General features: G+C 46.2%; 9 protein-coding genes across 9 annotated transcripts; 5 read left to right on the plus strand and 4 right to left on the minus strand.

Annotated features, from left to right (window-relative positions):
• Nucleotides 1–194: 194 nt before the first annotated feature.
• L203_104651 (glutathione synthetase) lies at nucleotides 195–1818 on the plus strand (the record flags this gene model as incomplete). Its single annotated transcript, XM_066214031.1, has 3 exons — nucleotides 195–694; nucleotides 742–960; nucleotides 1008–1818. The coding sequence occupies 3 exons, from the start codon at nucleotides 195–197 to the stop codon at nucleotides 1816–1818; spliced, it is 1530 nt and encodes a 509-aa protein (XP_066070128.1).
• Nucleotides 1819–1910: 92 nt separating this feature from the next.
• Nucleotides 1911–2948, minus strand: L203_104652 (uncharacterized protein; the record flags this gene model as incomplete). Its single annotated transcript, XM_066214032.1, has 5 exons — nucleotides 1911–2049; nucleotides 2107–2216; nucleotides 2278–2528; nucleotides 2594–2601; nucleotides 2650–2948. The coding sequence occupies 5 exons, from the start codon at nucleotides 2946–2948 to the stop codon at nucleotides 1911–1913; spliced, it is 807 nt and encodes a 268-aa protein (XP_066070129.1).
• Nucleotides 2949–3211: 263 nt separating this feature from the next.
• Nucleotides 3212–4380, minus strand: L203_104653 (uncharacterized protein; the record flags this gene model as incomplete). Its single annotated transcript, XM_066214033.1, has 7 exons — nucleotides 3212–3287; nucleotides 3335–3454; nucleotides 3505–3820; nucleotides 3869–3906; nucleotides 3955–3987; nucleotides 4054–4130; nucleotides 4186–4380. 7 exons carry the CDS (start codon nucleotides 4378–4380, stop codon nucleotides 3212–3214), a joined length of 855 nt encoding a protein of 284 aa, XP_066070130.1.
• Nucleotides 4381–4707: 327 nt separating this feature from the next.
• On the plus strand, nucleotides 4708–6539 carry L203_104654 (uncharacterized protein; the record flags this gene model as incomplete). Its single annotated transcript, XM_066214034.1, has 8 exons — nucleotides 4708–4822; nucleotides 4881–4906; nucleotides 4955–5010; nucleotides 5068–5329; nucleotides 5384–5612; nucleotides 5657–5925; nucleotides 5981–6349; nucleotides 6399–6539. 8 exons carry the CDS (start codon nucleotides 4708–4710, stop codon nucleotides 6537–6539), a joined length of 1467 nt encoding a protein of 488 aa, XP_066070131.1.
• A 1452-nt stretch (nucleotides 6540–7991) lies between these two features.
• L203_104655 (uncharacterized protein) lies at nucleotides 7992–10670 on the plus strand (the record flags this gene model as incomplete). The annotated part of the gene is made up of 4 exons (XM_066214035.1): nucleotides 7992–8439; nucleotides 8490–9303; nucleotides 9350–10452; nucleotides 10504–10670. The coding sequence occupies 4 exons, from the start codon at nucleotides 7992–7994 to the stop codon at nucleotides 10668–10670; spliced, it is 2532 nt and encodes an 843-aa protein (XP_066070132.1).
• Nucleotides 10671–12222: 1552 nt separating this feature from the next.
• On the minus strand, nucleotides 12223–14361 carry L203_104656 (uncharacterized protein; the record flags this gene model as incomplete). The annotated part of the gene is made up of 4 exons (XM_066214036.1): nucleotides 12223–13197; nucleotides 13243–13625; nucleotides 13729–13906; nucleotides 13954–14361. 4 exons carry the CDS (start codon nucleotides 14359–14361, stop codon nucleotides 12223–12225), a joined length of 1944 nt encoding a protein of 647 aa, XP_066070133.1.
• Nucleotides 14362–14945: 584 nt separating this feature from the next.
• On the plus strand, nucleotides 14946–17222 carry L203_104657 (uncharacterized protein; the record flags this gene model as incomplete). Its single annotated transcript, XM_066214037.1, has 9 exons — nucleotides 14946–15049; nucleotides 15093–15156; nucleotides 15218–15306; nucleotides 15348–15420; nucleotides 15469–15720; nucleotides 15779–16070; nucleotides 16119–16556; nucleotides 16606–16808; nucleotides 16863–17222. 9 exons carry the CDS (start codon nucleotides 14946–14948, stop codon nucleotides 17220–17222), a joined length of 1875 nt encoding a protein of 624 aa, XP_066070134.1.
• Nucleotides 17223–17734: 512 nt separating this feature from the next.
• On the minus strand, nucleotides 17735–19425 carry L203_104658 (uncharacterized protein; the record flags this gene model as incomplete). The annotated part of the gene is made up of 8 exons (XM_066214038.1): nucleotides 17735–17783; nucleotides 17834–18067; nucleotides 18118–18199; nucleotides 18432–18734; nucleotides 18784–18933; nucleotides 18986–19014; nucleotides 19064–19179; nucleotides 19234–19425. The coding sequence occupies 8 exons, from the start codon at nucleotides 19423–19425 to the stop codon at nucleotides 17735–17737; spliced, it is 1155 nt and encodes a 384-aa protein (XP_066070135.1).
• Nucleotides 19426–20635: 1210 nt separating this feature from the next.
• Nucleotides 20636–21652, plus strand: L203_104659 (uncharacterized protein; the record flags this gene model as incomplete). The annotated part of the gene is made up of 1 exon (XM_066214039.1): nucleotides 20636–21652. One exon carries the CDS (start codon nucleotides 20636–20638, stop codon nucleotides 21650–21652), a length of 1017 nt encoding a protein of 338 aa, XP_066070136.1.
• Nucleotides 21653–21932: the final 280 nt, after the last annotated feature.

Raw genomic sequence — 21932 nt, forward strand, 5'->3', positions numbered from 1 at the left:
TTGTAGCATTGTAAATGTATTGGATGGCATTAGTAATGCATGGCTCTTTCCATGACTATTTGAAATTTCTTCTAATCATGTTAATTACTACCACTTTGGCGCATATCATGATGACATTACTAATCACAATCTCATCCTTTTTAATCGCATCTCTTTTCTCTTTTTCTTCTTTTTTCTCCTCATTCTAGATTACCATGTCCATATCATCAAGTACTCCAAGCTGGCCGCCAACATTTTCAGACCACCAACTGGAGGCATTAACTAAGAGAGCGTCTATATGGGCCTTGGCTCATGGCTTCACTCTTCTCCCACCCAGTTTCACAAATCCACCGACTTTGGCAATTCCTGCTCCTCTTTCTCTACTTCCAACGCCATTTCCAAGACCTCTTTATGAGCTGGCTGTCTCTCTCCAACCTGTTTATAATGCTCTCTACGCGCGTATCGCGCTAGACTGGCCATTTCTCGACCGGGTTATGGGCGGTTCGGTATCAAAGGTCGACGATTTTCAAGGAGAGCTGTGGAGAGGTTGGAAGAGCATAAGAGATGATCTCGTTCAGCAAAAGCAACTTGGACTGTTCAGGAGTGATTATCTGCTACATGAAAAAGAAGGAGAATTAGAAATTAAACAAGTGGAATTCAACACAATCGCTGCTTCTTTCGGTGCTCTCTCACAACGAGCTGGAGAGCTGCACAAGTGAGTGGACGCTACCAAAGACAGTTTCAAGAGTTGACTCGCTCCAGATATCTTGCAAAATCAACCAATCAGTACCACAATATCTCTATCCACCTTTCAAACCTAGCCAACTTTCCAGTCAATGAGCCTCTCAAAGATTTGGCCGCCGGCCTAGCACAAGGGTGGGAAGCCTTCAAGGACAATGATGCGGTTGTTTTATTTGTGATCCAAGATAATGAACGAAATATATTTGATCAGCAGTGGTTGGAGTATGAATTGATGGAAACGTAAGTATTTGTTGATTTGCTCCAAACAAGTCTAAAAGTACCAATAGCCACGGTATTCACTCTGTCCGTCAATCCTTCTCCCAACTCGCCTCATTGACCCTGTCTACTTCCCGAGACCTTCTCATCCCTGAAAAGGTGGCTGTTATCTACTATCGTTCTGCGTATACTCCCACCGATTATCCTACTCCTAACGAATGGAAGACTCGTGTCCTGCTAGAGCAGAGTACAGCTATCAAGTGCCCTTCTATGGCTCTACAGCTGGCAGGTGCAAAAAAAATTCAACAAGTGCTCACTGAACCCGGCGTTTTAGAGGATTTCTTGCTCAGTCAAGATCGGCCAGATGTAGGCTTTGGTAGTGGTGCTGGAAATCTGACGTCGTTAGATGTCGACAACCTTCGCAAAACCTGGATCGGCCTTTGGCCTATGGACAAGTCCCCTCGTGGGCAAGAAGCTCTTCAACTCGCGTTGACACAGCCTGAGCGTTTCGTTCTCAAACCTCAGCGGGAAGGGGGAGGTAATAATATCTATCGGCAATCTATTCCACCTTTCCTGGAGAAGTTATCGCAGAACGCAGGGCAAGAAGAAGCTCCTGATAAGAGAGAAGGATATATTCTAATGGAGTTGATTGAACCGCCTCAAAGAGTGCAAAATTGGCTTCTAAGAGGAGGCGAAAACAAACCAAGAAAGGTGGACGTTATTTCAGAGCTGGGTGTTTATGGAGTTTCGCTTTTTGAAGATAACAAAAGTATCATCAACAAGGAAGCAGGAACACTGTTGAGGACAAAAGGGAGGGAAAGTGATGAAGGCGGAGTTGCTATTGGAATATCTTCGATTGACTCGCCTTTACTGGTTGAATGAGATTTATCTGCAATAGATTTAGAAAGATGCGTCATGATAATTGGCATCACACTTAGCGATGAGAATGTCTAATACGATTAGTTCTGCTCTGTCTAGATAAAATATTGATCACAATCATCCCCATCGCTTTCCTCTATACTCTCGAGCCTGCTCCAATCTCCCCCTAATCTTCTCTTGCTCTCTTCCTCTTCCTCCTCATCGCTATCCTCTAGAGGTAATATCAGTCGAAATCTATTAGTCTGTGAGTCTTCTTAGGTTGCATGGCTATAAAGTGCCAACAAAACTCACGCATCTTTACCATTAGAGTAGAACCGATACAGTCGTTTTTCACGTAGAAAACCAAGCTTATCGTACAATGCGAGCGACGACAAATTGTCATATTCCGTTTCCAGCATGACCTGTCATCATCCATCAGCACCTTGATTCTGACAGACAGACAAAGTCGCAAATAGAACTGACTTCTTTCGCTCCACCTCTCTTCATCTCCTCTACACTTATCTCTACCAATCTCCTCGCTATCCCTCTTCTCCTCCATCCTCTCTCCACGCTCAGCATCGCTATATAGCCCCTTTCACCCCACATCCCGCGCCTATCCCGTCGTGGATCAGTCTTGCAGATGATAAGTGCTATAGGTTGGGTCGTTGATGAAGTTGGATAGACGAGCCATGTCAGATGCGGAAAGTCGTTCAAGAAGTAACGGTATGTGTATACTGTCCACAAAGCAACGACGTTGGATCAGATCGTTCATAGGAAAAGTTATCTTGAGAACGCTTACCGTTGTACCTGCTATCGTTAAAAAAGCAAGACTTGCGGCTGTAGGCAGAAACATACGGTTCAGACAACTCTTCTTCTACCAGTTTCATAATCCAATCCAAGTCATCTTCTTCTGATCCAAACGTCCTATACCAAAGCCGTTCTCCATGGCCATCTACAAACGACAACATTTCCTTCTCTTTACCCTTGCCCTTCCTCGACGGTAATGGCGGGGGTACAGGAGGGAGGGTGGAAGACTCGGCAGCACTTGGATGGAGAGGTAATAATGGTGGTTGGTTAGAAACGAATGGTTGTTGGGATTGTTGAAAAGAAGAAGATTGAGAAATATCATCTTGTGAGTGGACCAAAGACAGCATCGTTATATTGTGACTTGTCTTATCAAGATAGGAATTAGGAGAGAAAGAAATGTTTGTGGCACCTGTGGCTCTTTAATCGCTGAAAAATTAAAAAATTAAAAATACTAATAATCTAATATGTCAACTAATATTTGTATTCAAACAGTAATGTAATGAATTGTTATGAATACGAGTATCCTAGGATACATCTGAGACCAGCTTCCATGCATTGTACGGATTATCTGATTGCCATTACAGTCATGTTACCAACCCTTTAACCCATCCTAGTTCCAGCTCTTTCCAAAATAATATTCTAGAGCATGCTTGGCTATATTGAAACCTAAAAGACTCAGTAGGTACCTACGTTGTTTCGTGAGCTTTTTGTATATACAGAATCATCCACTCACCCGCCAAAAATGGGCAACAGAGGCGAAAGCAAGAGTTGGGAGCGGGCCACGAAGGGGAGAGCTGCGTAACCGAGGTAAGTCACGTAGACATACTGGACTTGAGCAACCAAGAAAAGCGTGCTTTGCTGCGATTAATCATAACTGAGAGATAAATCACAAGGCATACTCACTTTCCGACCCAGAGACAAACCCAATTGTCTTTTACAACCACCATGCCCAGGCCCAACAGTCCCACACCCACCGTCAGCCAGGCTGGGAAGAACGCATTCACCGCTACATCAAATGAGTAGGCAAATTCTACTCGGTTATCGCTTGTTGAAGCATTTGGTAATGAAGGCGCGAGCAACAGGCGATTTGAGATAAAGTAGAGAATGGAGGCAATGACGAGGGAAGGGAGAAGAAAGTCGCGAAAGATCATGAGGAGTGGTAGTGTGATGAGCGTACTTGGTGGGAATTGGTAGACCAAGGACCATGCAATGCCAGAGACTTTAAAGAGATTAATCATCGCGGGTTTGGTCTTGATATAATACATACCAGCAAGACATCCTGCAATGAGCAGTAGCATAGCTGGGCTGCTGCTGTTAGCTATGCGTATGACATTCTACGACAACAATTCTTACTCATCACGAGCCCATTGGTTTTTTGTTTGTTTACTGTAGGTACATCAATATTAGCAATACTAAAACAACACTGGTTTCTTATGAAGAACTAGCACATACTGATGGTATGTTTGCTTATAAACTCTTCTAGGGGCCACAACAAGATATGTGAGCTGCCAAAATGCCAATTCAAAGTCCTGTGATAACTTTAGAATCAAATCGCTACAACTATCTCAATGCCCAAAAACCCACCATACTTCTAAACTTGACCAATCTTCTCAAAATTAATGGAATTCCTCCTCTTCCAAATCTCAGCTCATCCTCTACATCTAATTCAATCCCCAGCCCTCTCCCGGTGCTCCCACCGAACCCGTTCGACTGACCCCAGCGACCGCGAGAGTTTGTAGAGGAAGAAGGGCCAGAAAGGGGTAGGATGGGAGTAGACATTATCGGGCGGAGACGGATAGTTGACAGCTTGTGTAGATGCCGCCGTTTCAAGGCACTGGGAATAAAGATAAGATAAGAATCAGAATGAAGAATGAACAAGGTGAGTTTGAAAGGAGTCCGTAAATTTGGTTCCGTTGGCGGCGATGTCCGTCGGCCAGGACAGTGGTGGAGGTTGTCTTGTAAGAAGTGAATAGAGAGTTTCAATCTTTAAATCTTGATTTCTTTCTGCAGTTTCCTGTCCACGCTCGATTTTGTGAGGAATAAAGGCCTGGATAACCTGGCAAACGAAGCCCTTTCTTCCACTTCCCACTCTGGAACATTCTCAGTATGGCGTCGATCGCACCAACAGTTGTCTGGCCGTACGGGTATTTATTGGACACCTGTGGTTATTGTACTCCTTCGGGAAGAAGAAGCAATGAGAAATCATCCTGGAAGTATGGTAGTAAGTACTCGGCGACGCAAGTTCAAAAGACGATATAGCCATGCTCATCGATATACAGTGATTGCTAAACAACTGACGCCTCATGTCAGTAACGACCCTTCTGAGGGCACCACAAGCTGACGGATGGCCTAGTTCTACCAAATCCTCATAGACAGAGGCTGGCGTAGAGCTGGATCTTATATCTACCAGTGGGTGTATCTCTATTAAATCTTATGTCGGTACGTTGAATTAATTCGCAAATCAAGCCCAGATATGGAACGGACTTGCTGTCCGCAGTATACCATACGACTTGATACTCAGAATTTTAAATCCTCTAAGAAGCAAAGGCAAGTTGTGAACCGCTTCAATCGCTTCCTTGAAACAGGTTTTAAGCCGGGAGAATCTATGGGTTTTGAGCAAGGAAAGAGTAACCAAAAGAAAAAGGGACCTCCGAAAAACACGATAGAAGACTTGCACAAATTTGAAGTCGGCTCCAAAGAGAAACACGATGTTGCTCATCGTTTCGAGGTGAGCCTGCTATTGGCTGTAAGTAAAATGATAGAGTATTGACCACGCCGATAGACCGAGCTTGTACCAGCGCAAGCAACACAGGAATCATTCCAGCTATACAAATCTTATCAAATATCAATACATGAAGATGAGCTGGAAGATTGCAACATGGAAAGTTTTGATCGTTTTTTATGCTCAAATACTTTTGTGATCACGCCTATAAAATATGCGAATGCCGAAGCTGGCAAGAGGGGCGTGAAGGAGGGCAAGTTACCAGGAAACTATGGAGCTTATCATCTCTGTACGCCCCAATTGAACGAGAGAGGAAGCTGACAACCAGAGTAGATTATCGCATAGATGGCAAACTTGTTGGTATTTCAGTACTCGACATCGTCCCTCACGGGGTATCCTCTGTCTATTTCATATGGGATCCTGCCTGGGCCTGGGCTTCGCTTGGCAAGCTTTCAGCCTTGTATGAGGTTAGCCTAGTCAAGAGATTGGCTGAAGCCGGTGCAGGCCAGGGGATGAGATGGGCTTATCTGGGTTATTGGGTTCCTAGCTGTAAAAAAATGATATACAAGTCAGAGTATATGCCCAGTTTCTTGCTTGACCCTGTTAGTTGTTTCTAGTCTTGATGGCCCCTCGATTTTGCAAGCTGAGCGATCATAGAGCACGAATGAGTATCATGAGCTCACTCCAAGTCTCGAATCTTTTCTGAAAGCTCATCCTAGCGGATATTTTCCATTCAAAGACGTCAAACCAGAGCCAAACAACCCTGGTCCCATCGAAGTGGTCATCAAGACATCCACTTTAACCAAAGTCTCCAACATGGATTCCTCTGCTATAGGACAAGATGCAGATGAAAAAGAGTCAGACTGGAAATCAGACAGCGAATCGGAGCTAGAAGGCTTCCCATCGCCGCCTCCGCCCAGCTTCGCTGATCCCTCTTCCTTCTCTGAGGAGGAAGTTGATCAAGTGTTGGTGCTGCCGATAATGAAACGAGGCATCTTGGGGAGAAGACAATTGTACACAGTATCTGTACGTCCATGCCATGATATACACAGGTCGCCACTGATTTCCTTTACAGGAACTTGAATTTGTTGCCTCTCCATTCGTACGCCAGACAATCAGACAATTTCTGGCAGCAATGGGTAAGGAATGGGTCGCATGCGCAAACGATCAACTCCAAGGGAATGTGCCAAAGAAGGCGGTCATATTCATTGGTTGAACATAAACGTGGGCGGCAGAAGAGGTGACAGCTTGTGTGTAAGATGGTGTATGCTGACAGATCGGATATATCTGCTTCGCAATCGATTCGCGTTACCGTACCTATTACCGGAGCTTTTTGTGCAATCACTGCTACTAGTTAGACTTTGGCATTCAAATAAACGAAATGTACAATACGTTTAAGGTGCCATTCTAGCTGAGGCTTGGGTTGTTTTTATTTTATTTTATTGACGCCCTGAACTGTGGGTTCTCAAAGCCCTGATGGCTACCGTGTGAGAGAATTCCCAAGGCTTGCTGCATCTTTTGCTGTGCATTTAACATCTGTAGTCTTGACGTTCTTCAACTACACCGTTGGAGGATATCTGCCATTTGACTGGTAGCTGACTGATCTGAGAAACCGCGTTAGCCGCCATACACACAATCCTGTTGTCCTACCCGGTGCCTGCACGACGTGTCCTTATCCCACCTTGGCGAGCTCGACTATCTCTCACTTTCCCAAGCATCTGAATATAAAAGTAATATCGAAAACAAGACAAAAGAAAAAAGAAAAGAACAAGAAAAAAGTAGTCGTGACGTAACGACAGCTGATGTCGAGGGTCCTTTGGCTTAACCATTGATCCGCCGTAGAGAAGCCAGAACTAGAAACGGCGATAAGAAGTTGCAACGATTTGTCTTTTACATTTATACCTCGGTGGCGTTGATTGAGTCTTCTCGCAGAAGTAGAGGATACAATAGACGCGGAGGGCTCGTCGACACTCTTTGTTGCCACCCTCCGACGCTGTGTTTGCCCGTCCACCATCTCGGCTTATCCGTCTCACGCAGAAGCGCGTCGGGTGGCCACTCACCGCTTGTCCAGCAACACAAATTTATACCTATCCCAACCCATCTGCCCGCCAGCTCTACCTACGCGCGATACTAGCAACTCTAGCGGACAAAACGTCATTGGTGTGTGAAAGGGCACTCTGCCAAACACTCTCGAGGTTGTGTACCGCCGTCGGGTGAAGTTGATCCAGGTGGGTTGTTGACAACTCTCTTTCTCTTCATTTTCTTCTCTCTAGCATCGCCAGTAGAGTGCTGGCTACCTATCCGATTTTGCTGGTCAAAATTCTTCTCTCTTTTCATCCTCCATCTCTCGCCGCCGCTAGCTGACCTGTACCCTTTGTCTTTTCAGCGTTTCCTCGCGTGAGTCAAACATTTCCTTCATCCCTCTTCATGTCTAACGCCTTGTAGCTCAATCATCTTTGAACTTCTCTTTCATTTCTTCTATTCGACTGGCGGTAACTTCCGCTTCTGTTGTACATATTTTTGTGAGCGCAGACCTCCCAACTCTGTCAACCGTCACGCTGATATTTCGTTCCTGGCCTGCGCTCAGATCAGCAAGAGTAATTTTTGAATCAATATTGCAAGTTGATTTCTTATTTCTCTTTTGTTTTCAACTATTGCGCAGACGAGAATGAGCGTCGTCGCAGCGCCTCTCCCACACCAACCCTTCTCCGATACAGAGCTGTACGCACAAGGAAGCTCTGTTTCGGCTCAGCCTGAACTCCCTCCAGTTCCCCCTCATTTGGTATTGCCCATACCTGTACCATCCCAGGGAATCCCATTTTCCAAATTTCAGCACCGTCACTCTTCGCCATATCCGATGCCTCATCAGCAATCCTTTTCCGCTCTGGGGCCACTGCCGAGTTTGGAGGGCGCCGCTGTTGGAGCAAGCGTCGTCACGGCAGCTCCGTCGCCAACTCCCAAAGCATCCGCTGCAAGTTCACCCGCTTTGGCCCCTGATCTCAATCCCCAATCACCTTTACCACTGACCCCAGAACCCTCGCCGCCAGGCAGCAAGCTTCTAGAACCGACAATGATGATCAAGCTGGCCCCTCCTGCCGAAGAAGGAATCTATGATGGTACGTTGGATACTAGAAACCGAGCCATGTATGCTAATTCTGTTTTCAAGAGTCTTTGGATAACGACAGTACAACACCCAGGCGAGTCCCGACCTTCTCGGTGGATTCCGCAACCATGAATGTCGATTCTGTACGGATGTCTTTGCCTAGACCTCGGTCTAATAGTGGAACTTTGGTGATGCCAGCAATAATCAAGACTTCAGCTACAGATCCAAAACCAGCTCGGCCTAAGAGTATGGGACCACCACCCCGAGTGAAGCGTAGTCAGACTTCCTACCCTCATCAATCAGTACGAATGGTTGAGAGCAAAAGTGCCGAATCTAGAGCCAAGTTGAGGGCGAACAAAGTGCTGAGAGCAAGTTCTTATAGCCCAGTGGTTTCTGGGTCTACAGGCTTGGTCAGAGCGGCTTCCGATGCAGGCACCATGCCACGGACTTTTACTGCTGATGAGATGGGACCGCCTGACTTGGGAGGTCCTGATGGTTTGGAAGCCAAAGTCGTCCTTCTTGGCTCACAGGGTGTGGGTAAAACATCTCTTATCCTCCGGTACACTACCCGCGCATTTTCTCCAACTCCCTCGCCAGCGACAATTGGTTCTTCTCTTCACACTCGCAAACTTGTTCATTCTGGTGTAAGAGTTAAACTTCAAATTTGGGATACTGCTGGTCAGGAACGCTTCCGTTCTATGGCTCCAATTTACTACCGTGGTGCTCACGTATGTGTTTTGGTATACGACATTTCGGACCAAAACAGCTTTTTAGATGTGAGAAGTTGGTTGGAAGAGCTCAGCAAGACTGTGCCAAAAGAAACAATGATCTTTGTTGTTGGAGCAAAGACAGATTTAGAGAGTAAAAGACAGGTCGAGTGAGTGCTTTTACCTGCTGTGACATTTATGCTTACAGAATATCAGTTTAGGGGTCGCACGGGAGACCATCAGATCTTGGGTTAAGCCCCCACCACCGGCACTTGCGCCCAAGTCAACCCTGCATCAGCACCAAAGAAGCTTATACCGCACTTCAACATCTGTATCTCGCTTCAACACTCCTATCAACGTGCCCTCAAATACACCAATTCCATCATCAACACGAAGTCAATCATACATATTTCCTGCATCCACGTCTGCTTCTCGAGCTAGCACAATGGCACCAGTTCCTAAAACTACTGATTCTTCAAAGTTGGTTCTAGAGTCAGAACCCATTTGTGTGCCCAAACCAAACAATAGACCATCTACTGCTCCCGAATCCGACAAGGATAATGAGAATGTTAACCATGAAAGGAGAAGGAGACGACACAGTTCCAAACCATTCCCTGTGAAAATCAATGTTCCTCTACACGGCAATCCTTCTTTGTCAACATCTCCTTCAAGACTAGAGTTTCCTTCCCTTCAATCACCAGCTCAGCCGACTTCTGCAACCTTTACTGAACCTGTTCGTCCATCAATGGCGTTCCCGTCTGGGCATCGCTCTCAAGCTACGAGATTTTCCATCTCTGGCATTTCAGAAGTATTAGGCTTTAATCGGACCATGAGTATGAACGGTGCAATTTCAAGCTTGTCTCAACTCGCTGAATCCCCGTCATCACCTGCACTTTCCCAATCTCCCGAGACGGCTGGCAACCCATCCACATTTCAGGCAGCTCAACTACCGCATCCACCTCGGACCAGAGTAGAGTCTACGCCTCTCTTACATTCCAACGATACTGATCGCAACATACGGCGTCGATCCGAAGAGTGGTCCCGAAGTGGGTGGAAAATGGGAGAAGGCCCGGGTGCGGCTGAGGCACTGAATGAATTTGGAGCAGGAGTCCGGAGAAGAGAGTCTGAAGAATTACTCAGAAATGGAAACAAAACATTTCCGTCTTTAGGGCATGCGTCGCCAAGGACTCAGGGTAGAGGTAGAGGAGGAAGTCTGGGAAGGGATCCAAGATTGCTTTGCGAGTCGGAAGGTGATGGAAGCTGGGGTATTGATGTGGAAGGTGTACGGCTAGGAGAGTGCAGCGCTCGGGATGGGGAAGGTAAGCTTTGTTAATACTCAAGTATGTATGTTGCTCATTTTCGGATGATAGGAGTTGAGGAACTTTTCAATGCCATCACCACCATCCTGGCTGAACGAAAAGACAAGCTTGCGCGGGAGCAAGCACTGAGACACAAGAGCAGTGTAATCCTTGTCGATCCGGCTAGCACCATTTCAGGAAACGACAAAACAAAGAAGTCTTTTGGATGCTGTGTTTAGGCTTGATTCCTCTTCTCTCCTTTGAGCTGTTGCGCGCTGCCAAATACTCAGACAGCACCATTGCCAGTAATGCGCTATGACTTGATGACCTTTATGACTTACGAAAAAGTACTTTTATTTGACGATATAACGCCCCTTTTCTCGTCTCTCTTCTCCTCAGTTGCTTCATGTCTAATTGTACCATAGCATACTGTCTTCTCCTGGGCCAATGAAAACTAATTAGTATATGGTAATCTTCATTATTCCTCACTATTCTCTTTATACATGTTTGGCGTCTGTTCTAGATTTGGTTTTATGATAGCTTGCGCTCGCAACGTATGTAATTCTGTTGAGGATAAACAGCGGCTGTGCCCTATGCATTTCTTACGTTGACTCTGAATTCTTGCGCCTTTCTTGATAAGTTTGCTTCAAAAAACAGTCGTGTATAATTGGCCTTTATTGAAGTTTCCCACGGAAGTAATGAATGCCATCCATCGTCATTCTGAAATTCCCAGCCATCTTTCTTTTTCTTTGTGCTCTTACATTTCTCTTCTTTCCATATAACTTCATTCGACCTGTATAATCGTTCTCATGGAAGCATTAAGAAGACCATGTCTGCTTGTAAGATTGCCATTATCCTCGGCGTAGATCCTGACTTTTCGACTTGAATCGCCTCCCTGTTATCTCCCGCTCACTCCCTGGCGAATTATCGAGTCTGCCACTATCCGGGGTTAATGAAGGAAATTTACGGACGCTCAGCGCAAACGGGTCAAAGAAATCGCTTGAGCGGGCGTTTGCGGCAGTGGATGCCAAGTGGCTAGAAGCGCCGTATGATGTGGGTATATACAACAACAACCACAGGTTCCAAACAGCCAGTTTTCTCGAGCAGAAAGAAGCTGAACTGAAAATCGGGCTCGACAGTGGAGTAGTTGGAGGATGAAATTTTGCGTAAGAGTTGCTCCCCCGCTTCCTTCGTAACGCTTCTCCCGACAAAAATGAGCGCGGAGTAAGAGGAACGTTGCTTTTTACTGGCGCGACCATGTCTATCCGCAGTGGGACGAGTTCTTCTGCGCTTGCTTCGGGTATGTCTGCCTGGAGATCACTCTCACAATCCCTCGCTCGTGAATTTGGACCTGAAGGGATTCATGTAGCACATACCATTGTTGATGGAGTGATTGATACTCCAAGCTTTCGAGAAGATTCGGGAGAGGATGCAGAGGAAAAGAGGATGAAGAACATGGCGATGGCCTAGGTTTGGATGGATTTGATCAAACAAACGGGAAGTGCGTAAAGCTACGAGGTTAATTTGAGTTGAGCATCGTTTTGTCCAAGTGAAATGATTTCTTGGCGAAAATCAAGACTAGATGTAGAGAAATGGTGACTGTTATGTTGCCATGTTGTATTACCGTGCATTATGAAGGAAGATACAATATCACAAATCTGGTAGTCCTATACACAATATGCTGTATACAACATGATCTACCCAAAATTTCCAGTAGAAATATATAAACGTATCACTTGCTTTGCAATGTCCATATCCACGTTGTAAGCATTCCATCCAACAAGGCAGTGCCTATAAAGGTCTTTGCTTCTCTCTCATAGCCGCTTCGGCCCTAGCTCTCAATTCTTCCTCTCCCATATCCATCGTCCTTACACTCAATCCACTAGTTATACTTCTCGTCAGTTCCAACTGATTCGTATCAGGCCTTGGTATCAGACCGTTCATTTCGACTTCGCTTGGGGCGGAGTGCCCTCTCTGCATGGATACTCGATGGTTGGAGAGGGGAAGGCTTTCGCGAGAGATGGCGGCTGTTGGTGAAGGCGTTCGACGATAGCCCGGCGGAAGCTCGATGACGCGCGAGTTGACATCGGGCAGCTGTATCGTTACATCCCCTCCACCTCCATCCGAGTGTACGATATACACGTTTCGAGCGGCTCGTACAGGCGAGCTAGGTGATCCAGGTTCTTCCATGATAGAATGGCACGATGCGGGTGAGGTAGGAGCAGCGATTCCAAATCGACCGTGGGCTAGAGTAGTATTCATAGGAAGTTGTGCGGATCGTTGGGAAGAGTAGTTTGAGTTTTGGTCGTGGCCTTGGGCGGCTTGTCCTGATCCCGTGCGAGCCAACTGATCAGGCTGGGTAGACGGTTCGTTGCCCGGCATGCCAGCTGCTCTAAATTCAGGCATCGTGATGTGGTCGCTGTAAGGTCTTCCTACCTCGTAAGGACTAACATAATCCCCAGTATTATTCCGCGCTCCCAGTGATCCAGAAAAAGATCTTCCATTATTCATTCGGGGACTTTCTCTAGCATTAGAAGCAGGACTGGTGCTGGAATTTGGGCTGTGTCTCGTCTCTGAAGGTCTCGATGGCTGTGGATATGCGACACAAGGCCCAGAAATATGAGGATCATAAAGAGTAGCTGGGGTATCAAACTCTGCTGCAAAAGGTGCTTCCGTTGCAAGCGCCGGCTTCATGTACACTGACCCAGCGGAAGTACGGTAAGATGCCGGTTGAGGATTGGCATAAAGGTCCTCAGTTGATGGAGTCTACGTTACGTCAGTCATGATTGTGTAAATGCAAGGAAATCTTACACGTTTGGGACTAGACAGTTTTTTCCGCCCAAGAAGCCACAATAACACAGCGGCGCCGACAGCGCCGAAGACAAATGCTCCCACAATCCCTCCAACCAACACTCCTAAACTGTAACCTTCCTTTTTGGCCTCTTCCTGACCTGTGGCTACGATCAAACATTCAAGATCATCACTAAGTCCTGCATGCAATGGTCCATACGCCCAAGAATTGCCTGCAGAATCGTACATGGCTACCATAAAGGCCTGTCCATGAGTGAGACGGATAGTATAATTGAGGGGGACAGCAGCTGTGGATGTGATGTTCACAGGCGGATGGTTTGCTGGTGCAATGAGAAGTGTATATGGTGCCGTACCATTTTTGGGCGTGAACTGGAGATCGGAGCCTGTTGATCTTTGGTCAATACAACGCTAGACATCTTTTCAACCAGCATCACAGAATCAAATTTGGCCTTCCGTTCAGGATACAAAAAAGAAAGAAGAACTCACAAGACGGTGGCCATGCATTTATAGCCACTTCTCCAGAGGCACCCGCCACTCGAACATCCAACGTTTCATTAATTGGCGTTGCCCAAGATTCCAATACTCCTGGACGTCTGCAAGCCGAGGTGTTGTTAGCGTATGCTTCAGCCGTCAAGTTTGCTGAGGGGACAATGGTGTAAAGATCCTGTAACTCTTTAAGCTTGCGAAAATAAATGCAACCAGACTATTCACCTGGCACCCTCCGGAAACACCGTTTGCGGCCCACATACAGGGAATAAATTGCGTTCCAGTCCCCCACGGATGCGCAATATCCCTCTCACCGCTCAAATCTCCCACGTTTAAGCTTGCCGAGTACACCCGCTCATACTGCACACCTGCGCCGTCAACCAGCTGCTCATGGACAAGCGTGACCATTGTATATGGGCCTTTTGGATCATCGGTCTCTGTATTTGTTAGACTCCTCTTGAACACCGAGAGCGGGGTTGGACACGTATAAGCAACTGGCAAGATGACGTTGGAGTCCGTAAAGGAAAACTGAAAGGCTTGCCGCTGGTCGCCAGTGTTTGGTCTTGATGTCTCGGCCGTGCTAGATGGTAGGAGCAGGAACAGAGATATGAAGATGGTGTATTGTACCCGCATGCCGTACATTTGCTCCTCTTTCAATCCAAAGCAACTGAAAAGCCTGGCAGCCGTTAAGCAAAATGCTGTTCACCTATTCTTTTCCACGCCAAGAAAGCAAGGCTGCTCCTAGTGACAGAAACCTGGCAGCCACAGAAACGTCTAGCTGTCCAAGATCAGTGTTGCGTTTTGTCGAAAAGTTCTCAAGTAGCGGTTCAAAGATAGAAATGAAAGAAAAGAAAGGGAGAGATAAAATCAAAATCAAAATTAAAAAAAAAAGAAAAAAAAAGAAAAAAAAAAGAGAAAAAAAAAAAGAGAAAAAAAAATGTCGTACTTTGTCTCTCAACGAGTTTTAACCAAATGAGGGTTTGATCTGTGCCTGATGATGATGCCCGTTACCACGTGGGTTTTTTGGCCCAAAAATGATAATCTTATCGGCCCAAAAATCCCCGAAAATGCCCGTAAAAGCAACCACCGTGGGAAACAAAATGTCGCATGCCTAATTCTGATTTCGTCATTCATCTCTTCCGTTACGGTTACTCCCGATTCGATACTGATATATATTTAGATAATGTATCTTTTATCTTTCAAGTAAAACATTCGCCATGTCTGAAGAACAACTTCCATTTTTTGTCTATATTCTTGAAAGGCTTAAGCAAGCAGGCGTCAAGCAAATCTTTGGTGTTCCAGGAGACTTTACCTTGGCTGCGTGGGTACCATGGGTCGGAATTAGCCAAGCTGACTAGAAAAAGCCTTGACTATATCGAGTCTGACCCAGAGCTGGAATGGGTTGGCAACGCCAACGAACTCAACGCCGTGAGTTGGATTAATGCGGAATGGCATTGGGAACGCTGGAGATAGGACTGATAGAGAGAAGGCCTACGCCTCTGACGGATACGCCCGTGTCAAGCGGACTCTTGCTGTCGTCATTACGACGTTTGGTGTTGGAGAGTTGTCCGCACTTTGGTGAGTGCAAAAGTCTTGAGATGAAGGCTGACAAGGCGCAGCGGTATTGCTGGATGTCTGGCCGAACGCGTTCCCGTCCTTCACATTGTTGGCGCTCCTAGCATCCAGATGCAGGTGAGTATAGCTCTCGCACTGCTCAACCTCCCTACTTACCCTTTCTAGGCCAAGCAGTCCCTCTTGCACCATACTCTCAACACTCCCGATTCCTTTTCCACCTTTTCCACCATGTCTGCTCACCTCTCTTGCTCTCAGGCTCTGATCAACGTCATCGAGCCCAAGACGTCTACCACCTGGACTGAAGCATTTGATAAAACTCTCAAGGCAGTCCTCGAACAATGCCGCCCAGGTTATGTCGAAGTTCCTACGGATGCTGTCCATGCCAAAGTGTCCGCGGAAGGATTGAAGCAAAAGTTGGTTAGTGTCCCGATCTTTTGTGGTTTGGGAGTCGTGCCTGATGACGTCTTATCAATAGCCTGATCCCAATTCTGCCCCGCCTGCCTGGTCTGTTGCGACTTCTCTCTCCAACACCGACGCTTCTGCAGCTGCAAAGCAAAGCGCTCAGCTCAATCTCTCTACTTCTCCTACGGATGTCCGTTCGGCACCTCCGTCAGACGAGGTGACAACTCACGTCGTAGAAGATATAGCCCAGAGATACATTGCGGCGAAGAAACCAATCGTTATTGTCGATGCTTGTGCTGGCAGGTTTGGTATGGCTGGTGAGGTAAGGAGGCTAGTAGATGTTTGCGCTATTCGGTTTTTCGAGAGTGAGTTAAGTCGTATTGCTCAGTAATACAAGGATAACGTGTTCGTAGCCCCTATGGGCAAGTCGCTTATGGATGAACGTCATCCTCTTTATGGCGGATGCTACGCCGGCGCCAACTCTCTCCCTGCTGTTAAGGAGGAGGTAGAATCGGCTGATTTTGTTCTTTATGTCGGCGCACTAAAATCCGACTTCAACTCTGGCTCCTTTTCAGTCAACATTGACCCCAAGGTCATTATAGAGCTTCACTCATTCACTACCACCGTTGGCTATGCTGCCTATCCGACTACTGATATAAGGCATGTATTGCCTTTGTTGGCTCCCGCTTTCAAAAAGCTGGGTAAGCCCAAGGGTGGTGAAGGTGTGAGAGACACTTTGGAGCAGATGCAGGAGCAAAAGAGGGCAATCAGTGCTGTCCCCAAGCCAGAGGGTAATGAGATTAAACATTCTTGGTTGTGGCCCCGTGTCGGGACTTGGTTCAAGGACGATGGTGGGTTTGTTTCATGAGTGATAATGGCGAGCTGACGAGCAGATGTTAGACATTATCATCACAGAGACTGGCACGTCATCTTTTGGTCTCACCAATATTATTCTTCCCTCGCACTGTACCTATGTCTCTCAAATTCTTTGGGGTTCTATTGGCTGGTCCGTCGGTGCTTGTCTTGGCGCTGCCATGGCAGCCAAAGAAGACGGGAAGGGGAGAAGAACAGCCTTGTTTGTTGGTGATGGTTCTTTGCAACTCGTATGTATCCTCTACCATTTGCACGCCTAATACGAAGGCTAATGAATGGTGCAGACATTGCAAGAAATTGGCACCATGCTTCGTCGCAATGTCCACTCATACATCTTTGTCCTCAACAATGACGGCTATGAAATTGAACGACAAATCCACGGCTGGAACGCTGAATACAACAACATCCAACCGTACGATCATCAGCTTCTCCTTCCCTTCTTGGCTGGCAAAAAGTGCAAAACCCCTTACCAAAGCTACAAAGTGCATACTCCTGAAGAGTTGAACAAGCTCTTGGATGATGAAGAGTTTAATGTCCCTGATAGACTGAGGTTGATTGAGGTGTATATGCCTAGAGGCGATGCGCCTGAAGGTTTAGTCAGGCAGGCCAAGTTGACTTCCGAAGCCAATGACAGGCTTAGCTAGAGTACCTTGCGAGTTTTTGAGCGTCATTGGACACTTGAGCGGCATCAAAACTAACTTCACAAGATCTTCTTGTATACGATATTGTGGGGTTATTCCTTCAACAAAAAATTCAAAATGTTATTCAAAGTATCATCTGGTGGAACAACCTTACGGAACGAATTCATCCTTCTTGCAGTTTTTATGCATATGGCTAGAGGTTGTCTTGCAATATAACGAATAACTTGAACAGCGGGAAAACCTCAAGACAACATGCCTCGTAAGCTCGTTAAAGTCGCCGAAAATAAGCAGCATGCATACAAATGGATTAAGGCTCCCGAACAAAGTCGTCTTTACGGACCTGCCGTCGCTCTAATCTGCAAATTATATCTTTATTATATGTCTAAAAATATAGGTCATGATATCTTGACCATTATTACAAAATAGCACCCAGGCATAGCAATAATAACAGGATGTGTACAGGCGCAACATGGCGCATAGTGGTGGCACTAGACGCCGTCGCATTGGTGTATGCGCTACAAGGGATACCATGCGGCTTTGCCGAAATTGGGCTCGGTATCCAACCTACTCCAGGCAGAATATTAGCTGACGGAAATGATCTGACAAGTACTGACCATAAGTTATCCCTGTTTGCATCGACCAATCCGCTGCTTGTTCCGTTTTCCATGTCCACATAACCCATCCCGACTAAGTCCATCAGTTTACTTAAACAATCTTCTCGACATACTGCCTGTTCGTATACCCATGTCTGGGTCTCAAAAGATTTTGCCAGAAAATCGACATATTCAGAGGTGAACTTGCTAGGATCTGAACCAGTCTTGCCATCACAGTTCCCCGGATACTCTAAACTATTTCTACAACTCAGCCAAACACAAGGACATCAACGCATGTGACATACGCTGCAGATGTGTTGAGCGTGTTGTCATATCGAGCTCCTCTCCCTCGCCCGTTAAGCCAAAAAGCACAATCGGTATTCGCAGCTACAGTGTCAGTCAACATCATGATAAATTTACTTACGCGTGAATTCTCCAACTATAGTCCAGTGGATGTTGTTTGATTGTCGCAGATAATTAGCTTGTCCGCAATACCAATCAATGCTCTCCGTATATCCCATAGAGATGAGGTTGAGATCAAACATTGTGTAAATGTGCTGCCTGTCAACTCTGACCTATCGAGCAAGACGTACCGTATCCATAGCCACTCTTGAAAAACCTGGCTCTTGCATAAAAGTTTCCCAAGTTTGCAGTCCTTGGAATCCCTCGTCAATCGCAACAACAATCCCGCGTCCACCATCGTTGGCTCTGACGGTGCCATACGCTGATTGATAAAAACTTTTCAAAACATTGGATTCGCTGGCCGTATAGGGAAATGGCTCATTGATGACTTCAATAGCAACCACAGTATCGTTATAAAACGACTGGGTGAATTCAGACGTGAGAACTTGGATGGCAGAGAGGGTGCGCGAGATGTTGGTATCGTTCCAGAACCACTGTCGAACATTACGAAGACCACTGTCTAACGCAAACATGAGAATATCACCAACGTCAAACCAAACCAGACTCACTATCAAAACCGTTTTGCCCTCCAGGGGCCCCATGCAAGTCTACCATCACCTTCAAGTTGAGACTCGAGGCCCAGGTGACGGCCAGCTTGAGATAGTCATAAGCACCCACGAGATAGGGCTCATTAGTCGCCAGAGGTATAAGAGACCAATCTACAGCGTCAGCTCTACATCGAACGCGCAGACCTACACCCAATTTGAATACGTATAGTGTTGATACCAGCCGCTGCGATACTGGACATTCACATCAGCCTCGGACCATCATCAAAGCAGCCCATCCTACTCTTGAAGTTCAGTGTATTTGAACCAACCGTTCCAATGCTTCCTAATCTCTGCCATTGGATCCGCTTGCATGTGCTGATAGATACCGTAGGTCCACTCATCGACAACCCAGTCTGGCTTATTGCTGAACAGCGAAGGCGTGATCCATGGCTACCAGACATTAGCACAAACCTCTCCGACAGCACTCACCTCCAAGACGAGCCAGCCGCCAATGTTTACCCCTCTCATGGGGCCCGCTCCCCATCCAAACCCAGGAGCTGGCTTATCTGGTTTCGATGCCTGGTGATCTAGCCTCAGTTGGAGCTTTGCTGTAGCGAGTTGCAGCAGTGCTGCAAAAGTCAAGCCTCTCGAAAGCTTCACCATTTGAATAGAGGCTATTATCGGGTTCAGCGCAAGCAGACAAGCCAGAACTGACCAGATATATTTCCAACTCAAAACACTTGTCAGCGCTCGTCTAGATACACAAGTTTAGTCTTTTGAAAAAAGAAGAGGAGAAAGACGACGGAAGAAGATTACCATCTGGGCAGTCATTCAACCAAAAACACAACTGACCTCCACCAAGGACCTTGAAATTTCCGATGCAGCGTCAGTTGGGATGGACGATAGGTGGGATGGAGGGGCATAGGCGAGTGAAAGCGACGTAGAGAAGGCGTAGAGAGATGCCAATGTGGGCTGGCTGACTGGCTGGAGATGGATGGGTAGGACAGCGTCATCTTGGTCGTTGGTAACGCCAATGGTTGAGCTCATGAGCTGTGTCTCGAATAGGTCCGCTCTATCCTGCCATTTCTGCCGTTTATAAGCCAGTAAAACAACAATCTCTGTTGCAATAGTTGTAATGAATACTTTAAGGACTTTTATCTTGATTTTATCTAATCAAGATAAAGAAAACAGCAAGGCACCAGGCACAACAGTGATGAAAACGTTGATCAAGTATTTTGTAAGTGCAAGCACCTCACCTTGCCACTCTTGGAAATCCCGCGGGATTATGGAAGAGGAGGACGATGGATAAATGTTGAATGCTTAGATGCACATTTCTTTAGATACTTTATTCATGCAACACCAGTGCTACATTTGCTGTATTGGAACGCCTGTTAGTATATTAGTAGACATACAATATACCAACACAAATGCAGTGTGGCACACCAGATGTCTTCCTATTTGAATATTATTAACGCAGAGTTAACTTTTCCATCACCTTAATAAACGCATTTCGCCAAATCGAAGCAAGTCTTTTAGGCATCTTCAAGGTTATTATCATACGCAATCCTACTTCTCTCTTGATGTTTGTGTCTACGACTACTTGACTACCTACAAAGGAGCACTTTGAGGACGAGAAGCTGAATTGTAACAACTAAACGAGAATTGCAATAGTCTACGTAATAAGGGAACGAGTCGGACCAGAAATAACAAGGAGGCCACCACCACTCACCCTTTCATAGCCGATCTCGCTTCCACCTGGCTGTACCGCCGTCGCTACGATATATATGATACATATTCCCTCTATCTATCTATCTATCTATCACAACCAGGGAGATAGAACCAACTTTTTCTCTCAACATTGATCAGATTGAGTATGCGCAAATTTTTCCATTGTAGAACGACTTCAAGAGATTCTCAAAATAGTGATTCAGGCCAATGGAGACAAGTATCTAACAATGGGGAAAACAGAATTATCGACCTGACGTTGGCGCTCGCCCAGGCAAACTCAACGACAGAAGCGCTGAGAGGCATGATCTCTGATCTGAAGAGAAAAGTGGATGACTCCAAAGCCCAACAGCGCCTGCTTTTGGCTGGCATTTTTCCAGTCTCCCCGCTGATTACTGAATTTACCAACAACACCGTGAGAAAGTTGGTAGGGCATACATTTGATTCGTATCCCGAGACTCCATCGTTCCAAAAGCTATTGAATGATCCCGATATGAAAAAACGAATGGAGCAAGAGCTTACACGCATACTCCGCTCCAACAATAACATCAGCGATGCCATGTCGCGTATTGTGTTGGATGTGGTTGAAAAAGCTCTTCGTACCGCTCGCTCGCCGAAGAACTTGTGGGATGCGTGTAGTACTATATCTTCATATACCGCGCTTATGAACAGTGAACAGGGTGATGAGCTAGCAATTGTGACTCCCACAAGAAGATCGCACTTGAGCAATGGTCGTAGAGATGAAATGACACGTTTTGAGTTGCCCACTGTGGAAGATCCAGAGTTGAACAGACAACTCTGGAATGCGAACGTCACAGACGCAGCTGAAAGGATTGCTAATAATTTCAGCAATAGTGCCGCAGAAAAGGTTTCAAGCTTATATGCTGGAGAGCCTTTTACCGTCGAAGATGGGGAGTTGCAGAGATTGAAAGAGACAATCAGCAGCGTATTGAATCAGGCGAAAATAGATCAGGCGACGAAAAAGGAGCAAGGATGGGTAAGAGAAGCGTTCCCAGATTGTCAATTGTCAATTACCAATACGCCAGAGCGAACTGAAGAAGGTCGTATCAGGGTTGAAGGACAGTGGCCATTAATATATCTTTCGCACACAGGTGAAGATATCCATACTCCCTCGCTACATTTCACGAAGGACAATCCAGAGTAGAGCATGTCTTGATAATAGTTGGTAGTCAGATGGACATGCAAGATAGCATCGGTGTTGTCTGTTGACTGTAGATACCAGCGGTGTTGGGTTTGCTCTTCTTTTGAGTGCTTTCGACATCGTTGCTACGACTTGGAAGATGGCGCAGATCGTAGATTATTTCTATGTAGAAAGAGTCAAAAAATGATAATTGACATTACGTAAGACGCCTAACCCATTCGTTGTCATTTATTCACAACCTTTTCTTCATCCGTCACTTTTATTTCTTTCCACAAAAAATTGG

Source organism: Cryptococcus depauperatus, chromosome 5, assembly GCF_001720195.1.
Source record: "Cryptococcus depauperatus CBS 7841 chromosome 5, complete sequence".
NCBI classification, from domain to species: domain Eukaryota; kingdom Fungi; phylum Basidiomycota; class Tremellomycetes; order Tremellales; family Cryptococcaceae; genus Cryptococcus; species Cryptococcus depauperatus.